Source organism: Ammodytes marinus, assembly GCF_949987685.1.
Source record: "Ammodytes marinus genome assembly, chromosome: 13".
Taxonomy (NCBI): Eukaryota; Metazoa; Chordata; class Actinopteri; order Uranoscopiformes; family Ammodytidae; genus Ammodytes; species Ammodytes marinus.
Window position 1 is genome coordinate 780648 of NC_137217.1, and position 13746 is coordinate 794393.

Below are 13746 nucleotides of genomic sequence, written 5' to 3' on the forward strand. Positions count from 1 at the left end.
GTCAGACGTGCCGGCAAGTCCCGTGTTCACCACCAGCGATCATACTGTGCAAGTACAAAGGACAGTAGCCTATATCTGCATGTTTCACATCAGTTTCTCATACAACAATGCCTACCACATCTCTTTCCTTTATAATACATTCAGAATGACACATTGATTTAATTGGATGGAGTCACAGTACACACCTCACCAAGGCATTGAGTCTCTGACACCCGAGTAAACAAATATATATATTAATAAATATGATAGAGGGTCGGCTGCTATAGTCATTCTAAAATAAATTCAGTAGCTTAATGATCACTGTAAAAAGCAAAACTATAAAATAAAGCTCTCGCTTCTCTATCTCTCCCTCTCTCTCTGTTCACCTCACTGCACAGCTGTAGATCTCAGCGGGGTTTCTGCCAGCAGGGGTCTGCTAGCAGCTATTTTAAGCAGCGTTGACCCGGGTTCAAAAACCCATCTCGACTCGCTAATTTTGGTGGGAAAAGGGTATTACAGTGTGCTATGTCCCTTCCTGTAGACACCGTCTGTTTGTCTGTTGTCCCGGTCCAGTACATCAACTTCTGTGTTGATGACACCATCCTCACCAGGACAGTGAAATGTTTTCCAAATAATAAGCCGATGATCACTACAGACCTGAAGGATCCGTTGAATCAAAGGAAAAGAGCCTTTGGGGATGGGGACAGGGAATTACGGAAGAGGGGGGAGCAAAGACAGGAAAAGGCTGGAGAGCTCCAGCATAACAAAATGGGATGTGTGGTCAGCAATGAAAAAGCTTCAAGGTGAAGCAGACGGGGCTGATGGAAGTCGTGACAGAGCCAATGAGCTGAACATACAGTGCTGTGTGAAAGTTTGTGAACCCCTTGAGCCTTTTGGAATTTTATTTATTTTAACCATTATTAATACATTTTTTATCAATACCAGTATTTTTTATATGAAATAACAGATGTTTGTTTATCAATTCAACATTTTTCTTTTCCAGAAATCAGTTGTTAAAACAGATAAAACTAATTATTTGACAAATGTTGTATCTGCAAAAGTTTGTGAACACAATCTGATGGGCCGAATTGAGTGATGAAATGGACCAATGTAGTGAGAGATCTTTAGGGAAGAAATTTGGCGGCACTAGATAAAACAGAGATCAAACCAGGTCAGTTTAGGCTCACCAAAGTGAACCCATACAGGTCAGACATGCTAAAAGGGAAAACAATCTCAGAGGATCTCAGGAATAAAGTTGTGATGCTGCACATTTGTCTGGGGACAGCTATAAATTAATTAAATAAAGGTTTGAGCTCCATCGGTCCACAATGAGGCAAATCATCTACAAATGGAGAGCTTTAAGAGTGACTGAACATCTGCCTAGAAGTAGACTTCCTTCAAAAATATCCATAAGCACCACAATAAAAGTTTTTTTTAAGTTAAAAGCCAACCCACACATTACATCTAGTGATTTGCAGACCTCTCTTGCAGCATCTGGGACAGATGTGCATGGTTCCACAATAAGGAGAAAACTCAGTCAACATGGCTTTCATGGGAGGGTTGCTGAAGAAGCCTCTGCTCTCAAAAAAGAACAAAACTGCTTGTCACAACTTTGCCAGAGAGCACCTGGAGATACCTGAAGTCTTATTCTGTGGACAGATTTGTCCAAAATTGAACTGTTTGGTCACAACCAAAACCGCCATGTTTGGGCAAAAACTCAACTCTGCCTACCACCAGGAGAACCTTCTCCCAAGTGAAGAATGGTGGTGGCAAATGGTCTGCAAATCTCCAGATGTAATGTTTGGGTTGGCTTTTACCTGAAAAATCCCTTTTCTTGTGGCACTTGAGGATATTGTTGAAGGAAGTCCACTTCTAGGCAGATGTTAAAGGCCTACTTCACCGGTGGGAATATGAAGGTGTATTGAATTCTGAGATCCTATGTAGTATAAATGTGCAAAAAAAAAAAAAAAATCGGTTCATCCTAGCCTGAGAAAAGGCAGAAAGAGTGTTTTTTTTAACCCTATATTAATCTTACTGTGACATCACAGTAAGATAAATATAGGGTTAAAAAAATAATTACTTTGTAAATATTACTGTGATGTCACAGTAGGAGAAATCACAGTAATATTTACAAAGTAAGGTTTTTTTTTTAACCCTATATTTATCTTACTGTGATGTCACAGTAAGATTAATATAGGGTTAAAAAAACACTCTTTCTGCCTTTTCTCAGGCTAGGATGAACCAATTTCAATTTTTTTTGCACATTTATACTACATAGGATCTCAGAATTCAATACACCTTCATATTCAAACCGGTGAAGTAGGCCTTTAAGTCATTCTTAAAGCTCTCCATTTGTAGATGATTTGCCTCACGGTGGACCGATGGAGCTCAAACTTTTTTTATATGAATTTATAGCTGTCCCCAGACAAATGTGCAACATCAAAACTCTATTCCTGAGATCCTCTGAGATTTTTTCCCCTTTGAGCATGTCTGACCTGTATGGGTTCAGTTTTGTGGGCCTAAACTGACCTGGTTTTATCTTTGTTTTATCTAGTGCCGCCCAATTTCTTCCCTAAAGATCTCTCATTACATTGGTCTATTTCATCACTCAATTTGGCCCACCTGATTGTGTTTACCTTGCTCGATTTAAGCAATGCAGCTCAGGGTTCACAAACTTTTGCACATACAACATTTGTCAAATAATTTGTTTTATCTGTTTTAACAATTGATTTCTGGAAAAGAAAAATGTTGAATTGACAAACAAACATCTGTTATTTCAAATAAAAAATACTGGTATTGATAAAAATGAATTAATAATGGTTAAAATAAATAAAATTCCAAAAGGCTCAAGGGGTTCACAAACTTTCACACATCACTGTATACATTCAGCACTGGACTGTCAGCTGCTTACTCCCCAGCCACGCAGACCCCACACCCTCCTTCCTGTCCCCACAGCTGCTTTCCCTCTCGGACCTTCCCAGTCACTACGTTTCCATGCACAGTTAGGTGGAGCTACCGCCATAGAGGTCACACGGACATTTCATTGGACTACTGTCCTTGTCCCAGTAAGAAACAAGAGAGGGATTCCATCTATTGTCCAAAGTATGTCCAACTCCGCTGCGATGGTGGTTCCTAAATCTTTTTTCTACATACAATATAGTAGAAAGTATGCGATTCGGAACGCAACCCATGATGAGGGGGCAAAAGATTTAAAGGCACTTTCATCAAACGTAGTGCGAGACCGAGGAACGTTATACATAATAAAACTGCTAGACCGAGTTAGGGCTGCTCGATTATGGCAAAAATGATAATCACGATTATTTTGATTGATATTGTAATCACGGTTATTAAAGACGATTATTCATTGTAGGGATGCACCAAAATGAAAATTCAGCCAATTCTTTCAACATTACATAAACAAAACTCCCAATTGTGCTCCTCAAACATAGCCTACAACTAAAAAGCCACACAAAATAAATAATCAGTAAAACCTTTGAATTTATATTAATTTTACCCAGACCGACCCGCTCCGATCCGACCCGCTCTACTCGTGGAAACGAGGCATTAGTGTTCACTCTTTCTACGGCCCCGGTCACGGTGCGTCCATTTGCAGCAGTGGTGCAGCCATGCGACGCAGCATTATATATATAATAATAGTATCATATTATAATGATAATAATTATAATAATAATCATAATAATAAAGAAGAATAGAAGAAAAAAGGAAAAAAAATGGTGGTGGTTAAAAAAAAAATCATAAAAAAACGCCTACTGTATACATGAGTTTTGTGGTGTAGTTCTAGTTGTAGTTTACACCTGTTGGCTTACAACAAAGTGGACATCATTACAAATGTAAGGAAGGGGTGAATCTGATTAAATAAATTCAACTCTCTTTCAAAATATCGGGTATTTCATGGAAATTACATAATCCAACATGGCCGCCGCTGTATGATGTCATAATATGCTAATTAGATGGGTACATTTACTCCCTAGATAAACCTTAGATCATTCTCAATATTTGTCTCATTTACACTTTGTCTCTATCTCAAACCACTTTCAATCCAGAGCCTTCTGAAATTTAGGTGTCAAAATCTAGTATTTAAAAAAATAAAACCTGGCATCTAAAGGGTTAAATGTCTAAACAACATCCTGTTATTCAGTACAAATATACCTGACGGAATGTTACTCGTCCTCTTTAATCAAATGTCTCTCTCTCTCAGTCCATAAACAAAATAAATACCGAACGGTCTTCAATTCCTCAGTCCATGGAAACAAAACAAAAGAAAAATACCGAGCGGTCTTCTTATTCAAAAACGGAATAAATCTTCAAGTGTCCTTGTATTGTATTTAGCAACAAGAAAAAAAGTAATAAAGTTAACTGAAGTGCTGGCCAGCAAAAATAGTATTATAGAGCTCTATGTGTGTTTGGTGGTTGAATAGTTTTGCCTGCAATCCTCGGGGATATTCAGAAGATGACGACGTCTCCTCACGAGCCACTGGAAAAGCAACTCCGTTATTACGGTCTTCTTGTGGATGAACTTTGCCGACCGACTTCCGGCTTATTATCAAAAGCAAACCGAGTACTTTGTACGGTAAATATTACCCTTAGAATACTTTTGATAACACACACCGTAAAACAGCAGTCGTAAACAGGGCCGCTGCTAAGCTTTTGGGTGCCCTAAGCTTAAATTGTAAAAAAAAAAAATTGCCCTTGCAATATCTCTGCGACTGCTTTTTGGCACATTAGCTGTAGTGATGAGTTTTTGCAAACAGCATTTACTACCAGAAAGAACAGCTTAACGTGTGAAAAAAGTTGCCGAGTATCCTACTAACTGCCTTGCAAAGGAGAGACTGCTCTCCGTGGACGGAAAAACTGGTGATGGGTGAATTTGGAGGTGGGCTGTCGCCGTGCCCACCTAATCAGAAGCTAGTAATGGACATTTTAATTGGCTGAAAAAATTTAAAATACATTTTCTTCACTTTTGATTGGGTGGGCAGGAATGTAATGATTATCATGAAATTGTTTAAGAAACCTCAATTTTGGGGGGCCCCCGGATCATCTCTTTTTCCTTTGTAATATATTTTTAAAAAAATGGGGCCCCCCCAGGTACTTGGTGCCCTACGCGCTCTGCGTACCCTGTGTTTAGGGAGCGGCGGCAATGGTCGTAAAGCTGCTGCAACATAAAGTGGTCGTAACACTTAAAGAGACACACACCAAAAACAGTGATATTACAAGAAAGCATTAGCTGACTGAAAATATAGCTGGGTTACACAAGCAAGTCACGGTTGATGGATCACAGCAGCGCTGCATAGCGAATGTACACTAACAGCTAAGCTAAGATAACGTTAGCATTTAGCCAAGCTTTGCTTTTCCTTCCAAGATCGCGCTAATGTTGTGTTATAAAGTTAAGGTAAACACATAAGCTATTCTTCCTCCATCTCTCTCTCTCTATCCCTACTGAGCTTGGTACCGCTTTTAGTTGACCTCGCTGTCACGTAGTCTACAACATGTGTCTCACTGGTTGCGCTTTGAAAGGCCAGCAGCCAACTAGGTCAAAGTAAAAAAATAAGGTAAAATAACAATAACCAAAATAAAAGACATAAAGCCCAGACATCAAAATATAAACAAAGATAGTAGTGCAGAGGTAGGATAGTTAATGGGGAGGAAAAACCAGGGTGTACATGGGTTTTGAGCCTTGATTTAAAGGCAGAAATAGAGGGGGAATCGCATATGCCAGGTGGCAGTTGGTTCTACAAGGGCGGAGCAGCTAGTGCAAAGTAAACTTCTGAGAGTTTTGCCATTTGCATGGCTTTATACGCTGGTCACCATAAGGAAGTGATTGTCTACAATAGCTCAGAAGAGAGTGACATCTCCATTCCACTTAACGACACCACTGATGAGAGTTCAGATGGCCATAAAGATGATGATGGTGACTTTGTCATTGTGAGCTTTGCAGGTAAAAACATTAGATCGGCTAGGCCTTGTTTAAGAAAATTGTCCTTCAATCTTTTTAAAATATTGACTTTATTTACTTTAAATAAACCTTAAATAAGCGATTGTCTAATGGATTTGTCTTGCATTACAGTTTATGAGATATACAGTCATATGAAAAAGTTTGGGAACCCCTCTCAGCCGGCATTATAATTGACTCTGCTTTCACACAAAAAAGATAAAAGTGGTATGTCTTTCATTTACCAGGAACAGCTAAGTACTGGGATGTTTTCCAAACAAAGATTTTTTGAAAAGCAGTATTTAGTTTTATGAAATTAAATAAAATGTGAAAAACTGGCTGTGCAAAAATATGGGAACCCTTGTGGTCTTGCTGATTTTATTGCATGTAACAGCATGTAAAACTGAGGACTTTAAACACAAAATTGGTTGGATTATGTTGTTAAGCCTTGAACCTCATAGAAATGTCTGTTTAATCATGATAAAAGGTATTTTAGGTGCCTAAATGCAAGTTCCACTTCTCTTTGACTCTCTGCAGAAGTGAGACAGAATGCGATCATCAAAACAGCTCCCAAAAGATCTTAAAAACAAAGATTATTCATTGTCATGGTTTAGGGGAAGGCTACAAGAAGCTTTCCCAAAGGTTTCAATTGTCAATTTCTACTGTAAGGAACGTTGTCAGGGAATGGAAGGACATAGGCACAGTTGCAGTTAAACCCAGGTCTAGCAGACCAAGAAAAGTACAAGAGCGGCATATGCGGCGGATTGTGAGAATGGTTGCACACAACCCAAAGATCACCTCCAAAGACCTGCAAGAACATCTGGCTGCAGATTGTGTATCTGTACATGGTTCTACAATTCAGTGCAATTTGCACCAAAACATCTGTATGGCCGGGTGATGAGAAGGAAGCCCTTTCTGCGCCCACGCCACAGATACAGTTGCATGGAGTATGCAAAAGCTCATTTAGACAAGCCAGCTTCATATTGGAAGAAAATGCTTTGGACTGATGAGACAAAAATTAAGTTATTTGGTCTTTATAAAAAGCAGATGTTTTGGTGCAAATTGCGCTGAATTGTTGAACGATGTACAGATACACAATCTGCAGCCAGATGTTCTTGCAGGTCTTTGGAGGTGATCTGTGGGTTATGTGCAACCATTCTCACAATCCTCCACCTATACCGCTCCTGTTTTTTTCTCGGTCTGCCATGCCTGGGTTTAACTGCCACTATGCCTGTGTCCTTCCATTTCCTGACAACGTTCCCTACAGTCGAAATTGACAATTGAAACCTTTGGGAAAGCTTCTTGTAGCCTTCCCCTAAACCATGACAATGAACAATCTTTGTTTTTCAGATCTTTTGGGAGCTGCTTTGATGATCGCATTCTGTCTCACTTCAGCAGAGAGTCAAAGAGAAGTGCAACTTGCATTTAGGCACCTAAAATACATTTTCTCATGGTTAAACAGACATTTCTATGAGGTTCAAGGCTTAACAACATAATCCAACCAACTTTGTGTTTAAAGTCATCAGTTGTACATGCTGTTACAGGCATTAAAATCAACAAACCCACAAGGGTTCCTATATTTTTGCACAGCCAGTTTTTCACATTTTATTTTATTTCATACAACCAAATACTGCTTTTCAAAAAATCTTTGTTTGGAAAACATCCCAGTACTTAGCTGTTCCTGGTAAATTAAAGACATACCACTTTTATATTTTTTTTTGTGAAAGCAGTCAATTATAATGCCGGCTGAGAGGGGTTCCCAAACTTTTTCATATGACTGTATATCAATGGCACAATTTACCCCATGGTATTCTCTCCAACGGCACAACTTACAAGTTGTGCCACAAGACAACTTTTTTTCCGAAAGCTATATTTCTTCAACAGTTAATTTCAGATCCAAAGTTTTTATTGCCAGGGATGCACAACACCCTGAAATATATGTACATATTTGAGTTGGAGACTTTACTGTCAAGGCCTCACTTTAAAGTCAGTAAAAAGTGGCACATCTCACCCCACTCTCCCCTACTGAATTGAGCCTCGAATACTAACTTAACAAACGAGTATTCGAATATTCGAATAATAATTTCCACTGTCTGTGTTTAAGTGGATGTCATTGAGGACCTTTACCACAGCGGTCTCAGTGCTGTGGTGTTGCCGAAATCCTGACTGGAAGACATCAAAGCAGTTAAAAAGGTTTTAAAGAAGCCTGTGGGCAGAATGTTAAGGCGACAGGAGGATGAGTTGATTAGGATAACACATATATTGAAGTTGGTATTGATGCGGTGACAGCTTGACTATTTTCGGAATTTTGTCAGTAAAGACAGAGGCAAATTCATTGCAGGCTCTATCTAGTGGAGAGATGTCCAGGCACAACTGGGACAGGAGGGTTTGTTAGCCTGTCAACAGTAGCAAACAGGGCCATTGTTGATGTTTTTGGTGACACATATTGAATAAATGTTTCACTTGTGTTTTCAGTAAAATAATTGTTTTTGATTACCTTTGTTTGATTATTTGTGTGCACAGATATCATACTCTCAATAAATAAACAGGAATGGTCTGAGAGACCCACACAGTTACCGCTACTTTTTAAATGTCCAGGGGCCGGTTTCCCGATAACGTCATCTCTTATCGAGCTACGAAGACTCCTACGTTATGACTTACCAAAGTTGTTTACCTCTGTAGTCGTGGTTCCCGAACGGTCTCTTAGGAGAAACACTCCATACGTCGTACGTACACTGCTGAAATCGATTGCTCAGAGTTCGATTTTCCATTTCCTGCTTATTTCATGCGAAGCTGCATGACAAGTCTTTGCGAATAAAAGATTACTAGAAATCCTTCTAAGCCGAAACATTTATTTAACACCTCTTCCTTTATAATCTAAGTAGCCTATCTTTAAGAACAATAATCACGTTTCGTGGTGGGTCAGTAAGGAAACTGAAAGTAGAATATCGCCAATGGCCTATATCAATAAAAACAGACGGCCCAAACAGCGTCCAAATGAGCTAAAATCCTAAATACAATAAACAGTAACATGGCACACTTATTTTAAGGTAAGCTTTAATTGATTATTCATTAATTTTTTCACACGTTTACATGTTTTGAGGCGGAGAATCCGACGCACACTGCGGAGCTGTCAGCTGAGCCGGCTCAGCTGACAGCTCCGCAGTGTGTGGAACACAGTGCGATGGTTCTAGTGTTAACCTTGGTCGAACGTATTACCATAGCCTATAGGGCTACTGATTTAAAAAAGGTAGCCTAGGGCCCTAGGCTATAGAAAAATATAGAAACAGCCGAGGAGATTAAGATTGTTTCCAGCAATTATTTTCTTCATGAATGACTTGTGGCAGTTCCATGCGCAACAGGGATGTCACTCGTGTCCGTTTTACGCATGGTGCTTACGGTAGATAGATAGATAGATAGATAGACACTTTATTGATCCCTTGGGAGTGTTCCTTCAGGGAAATTAAAAAATCCAGCAGCAGCTGTAGTACATACAACAAGACACAAGCAAGTCACTAAAATGCATCAATATACATGGTAAAAAAGTAAAATACAGATTTATATTTATAAATACATTTTAAAGGAAATGTGGGGGTCTGTGGTCTGTAGTAGCCAAGCCTATCTCTGGCGATGCCACAGCGATCGCAGGGACTTCACTTGTCATTAAACTTATAAATCTGACTGTATTTCATATCAAAGGGACACAGCGATGACTGTATTAAATATCAAACTGATAAAAACGATCCGACTGAAGGCTGTAGTGTATCACGTATAAAGTAGCCTATTTTCATATTGACGGACATCGCATCCAATCAGTTAATGCTGATTGTCAAGTCAGTTAGATGACTATGTAGGCTACTTATAGTGTGAACACTTTGTGAATCAGAGTGAATGGTATTCTGCTAAAATATATAGCTTACTTTAAATGTGAAATGTACGCTATATACAGTTATCGTTTTTAACAGTTTGTTATTTAATACAGTCATCGCTGTGTCCGTTTGATATGAAATACAGTCAGATTTATTAGTTAAATGACACAAATGAGAGCTGAAACATCCCTACGGTAGAGCTAAGAAGGCTCTGGGGGCGCTCCAGACCAACCTTACCAACGTAGGACGTACGAAAGAGATTCGTAGCAAAGAACGTTTCGGGAAACAGGCGAAATGTTAAGTAGGAACTCTACGTAGGGGTTACGAATGACATAGCGTTAAGAAGGCTCTACGAAGGCTTTGGGAAACCGGCCCCAGGCCCTTGGAAATGATTAAGTCCAGGGTGTGACCTTTGTTATGTGTAAGCTGGTTCACATGTGGATAAAGTCCAACATTTTCAAGGACACTGCACAATTCTTTAGCACTTCTGTCCTCGGGTTTGTCAACATGTACAGTATATTAAAGTATCCAACAATTAATAAACAATCAAACTCAATACAGATTACAGACAGCAGCTCAGCAAGGTCATCAAAAACGCTTGCAAAATATTTAGGTGACCTGTTGATATTAATGATAATAGCTCTAGAAGCTGAATTTAACTGGAGAGCCACATATTCAGACGAAGTATAATTTCCATAGAATGTAAACAAAATTGAGTCAACTGAGCCTTATGAATATAGTCTTTATTCTAGAAATTGTGGCACACAGATTTGGACATTTTAAATTTCATCCTCTTAAAGAGCAACTTTTCTGCTCTTACATTTGACATGCAGTCAATAGTAGGGTATTGATGCTGTACCATGCTCCACATTGATCTTGCTTTGCAAGCTAGCTGGGCATCATAAAAAGTTCAAGTGTAACAATTTAGTTCCTCAAAGTACACACAAACCCGTACTTAAACACACACATTGGCATACTCTGGTTTTCTCTGTGAGCAAGTTTTTTTTTTCACCAGTCAGTGAACAGAGAGCATGTTGTAAGATACTAGCAATAGTTTCACTCTGTCTCTCACTCAGATATCCAGGGGCCTCATTTATAACGGTGTGTGTAGAAACCATCCTAAAACATTGCGTCCGCACAAAGCCAAAAATGTGCTGCTCAAAAAAAGAATCAGATTTATAAAACTGTGCACAGTTGCACGCAATCTTCCCTTTATAAATACCCACCTGCGGTGAATTGTCCGCGGACGATCTCCTCCCCGTGTCCTCCCACTTCACCTCCCAGTTTCATCCCACAATCTACCATACTTGGTCAATGCTTGACAGCTCCTGGATATGGTGACGCTCTTAATAAGCAGGCATTTAGGAGAAAAGGGAGGCAACCGGCCGCAAAGAAAGCGACTGGGAAGGAAAAAAGCCTGTGACGTGCATGTGCTGCAGTTACTGGCACCGACTGGCACACAAACACACGCGCGCGCACTTATCATATATCATGCTTGGCACAGTCAGTAGTCTTTGTAAAGCAGTTTCGCCCAACTGTGTACTGTATGAAATATCACGTATTAGCATACCTGTACTAGCCTACTGTATGTAGGCCTATATAAAATGTGTTGTGAGAAGTGAAATAATGCATTGTAGTTTATTCCAGAGCATTGTTTCCCTCACGTGAGATCCACACATTTCCAACAACGTCATCTTGTAGTTAAAACTTCCAGGGTGAATTGCTATAGGAAAGAGATGCATGTAATGATTTGCTAAATTCATAACATGATTTTTTCTAACGAAATACACAGTTTTAAATAAATTTGTTGGCTTTAACTTTGTAAAAAACTTCTTTGACAGACCGCCTAAAATATAGATTTGCTCTCCCGCTGGCCACTCACGAACACACCTCCCGACGTATATTATTATAGAGTAGCGCTATAAGATTCAATTAGAATATATAACCAACACATGTAAAGACCTACTTGATAAGTAAATCAACCAACATCATAACTGCATGCAATATACTACAATGGCTTATATACGCTCATACATATAATTGATTAAATATATTGGGTGCCAAGCATTTCACGGTAGCCTAATATGTGTGTTTTTCTGATGACTGAGCTTTATTTCATGGTGTTGCCATTGAGTGTCGCTGATTCCCCGAGTCGGGAAAATCTTGCGTGAGCTCTACGCATGGTCGAAAGTTGCCGTGGGAATACGCACACTTCTCCGCAAATAATTTCTTTATAAATACCAACGTTTTGCCACCGCACATTTTACCGCCATTTCTGCCTGTCTACGCAAGGTTTTTGTGCGCAGCAAGCTTTATAAATGAGGCCCCTGGATGTCTTCAGCTATGTCAGGGGGTTCTCACTCTGGATCCAAACCAGGCCACTGACCTTCGGGTCCTAAGTGGACAAGGATGTTATTGTGCTGTAGGGAATCTAAGTGTACTTTTAATTTCCTTTTAAGACGTGTGCAGTGCGTAAGTATAACAGTGCAGCCAATCATGCACTTTGGACAATATACAGCTTTAAAGATTCCTTTCCTGACTTTATTTCACCCATTGTTTATGTTTTGGAACTTGCATGTTAAAGGTGTTGAGTTCATCAACAGTGTCAAATGTGGGCACAACAAGATCAGGGCTCACAGTATGACGTGATGTCTATTAAGCTTTATTATCTCTGGGTAACACAAAATATAGGTGTGGGGTAAGATTTTTAGAGGGGACATTTTTGACAGCTTATCTAAACACACACCTTTGACCCATTATACTGTATGTCTCCCAAAAAATATTATATGTCTAACAAAACCAAGTGTGTTTTTTAGTTTGCCAGGTGCCACATACAAAAAAGCCCAATACTAGAAACACCTGGGATCACATCTCCTTTTTTATTTGCGATGTTTTGCGAGTTACATGGTCCTCAGGTAAATACCAACTTGAGAGAAATTGTCACTACTTCAGCCACAATTTAGTTTTTTGTCACTTGTCTGTTCCCATATTAACTCTCTTGTCATTTCAGACCCGGCCACTCCCCCCTGCTCTGCACTCCCTGCTGATTACTTCCACCTGGCCTAACCACACTCACCTGCTCCCCATCAGCTATTAGCCCCACAGTATATATACCGGTTCATTCCCTCAGTTCCCTGCCAGATTGTCTTTGTGTTACATTGCTCTCCAGCCTATTCTGAATTCCTGCCTGTTTACCTGCCTGCCTATTCGTGTTTTGACCCATCCTTTTTGGATTTTGGATTATCCCTTTGCCTGCCCCTCTTGGACTTGTTGCCTCGCTACCACCTGGTTTGATTCTTCATTAAACTTTGTTGCAATACCTGAACTGTTTGTTGTCGTGCTATTGGGTTCTGGCCTGCCATTTTGGTACAATCCTGACAGAAATGAGGTTAACATGAAGCATTATCAGACTCACTCATAGGTAGACTAGCCTGTGTGTATAAGTAGAACTTTTTTTGTTGCTAAACTCATGTTTGATGCAGGCACTACTTGCTACGTGCTAGCGGTGAATGTGTTGTGAAATACAAAGCTGGATATACAAAGGTTGGGAGCGGATGGTTAAGTGGAGCAGTTTACAGAACTAATTCTGCAATTCTAAACTGTTTTAAGATGTGATTCATGCAACAGCAGGAAATACAAATAACATTGAAATGTATTTTTCTAAAAACTCATTGAATATCTGTTTATTTGGTCCTCAGCTCGCTCTGTGTCTCAATACGTGCCAACCGCTGGCTCATGCAGGAACAGGTGTTTTGAGCTGGTTGAGTTGGAGCCACCAAACTGTCGCTGCGACAACCTGTGTAAGACCTACAATGGCTGCTGCTCGGACTTCGATCAGCTGTGCCTCAGGACAGGTACTTGGTCACATTCCCAACTTATCTTCTGACATTATCATTTTTTAAATACTTTATTTATTCATTTAGAGAACAAAGACACACAAAAAAGACT

At 39.7% G+C, this 13746-nt stretch overlaps 1 protein-coding gene across 1 annotated transcript in view; it reads left to right on the top strand.

Moving 5' to 3' along the window:
- enpp2 (ectonucleotide pyrophosphatase/phosphodiesterase 2) overlaps positions 1–13746 on the top strand; it is a gene marked incomplete at its 5' end in the record, with an annotated part of 223128 nt that overhangs the window by 21542 nt on the left and 187840 nt on the right. The window contains one exon of the mRNA XM_080038824.1: positions 13497–13652. Within this exon, the coding sequence (XP_079894950.1) occupies positions 13497–13652 (156 nt within the window). The remainder of the gene's footprint in view (positions 1–13496; positions 13653–13746) is intronic.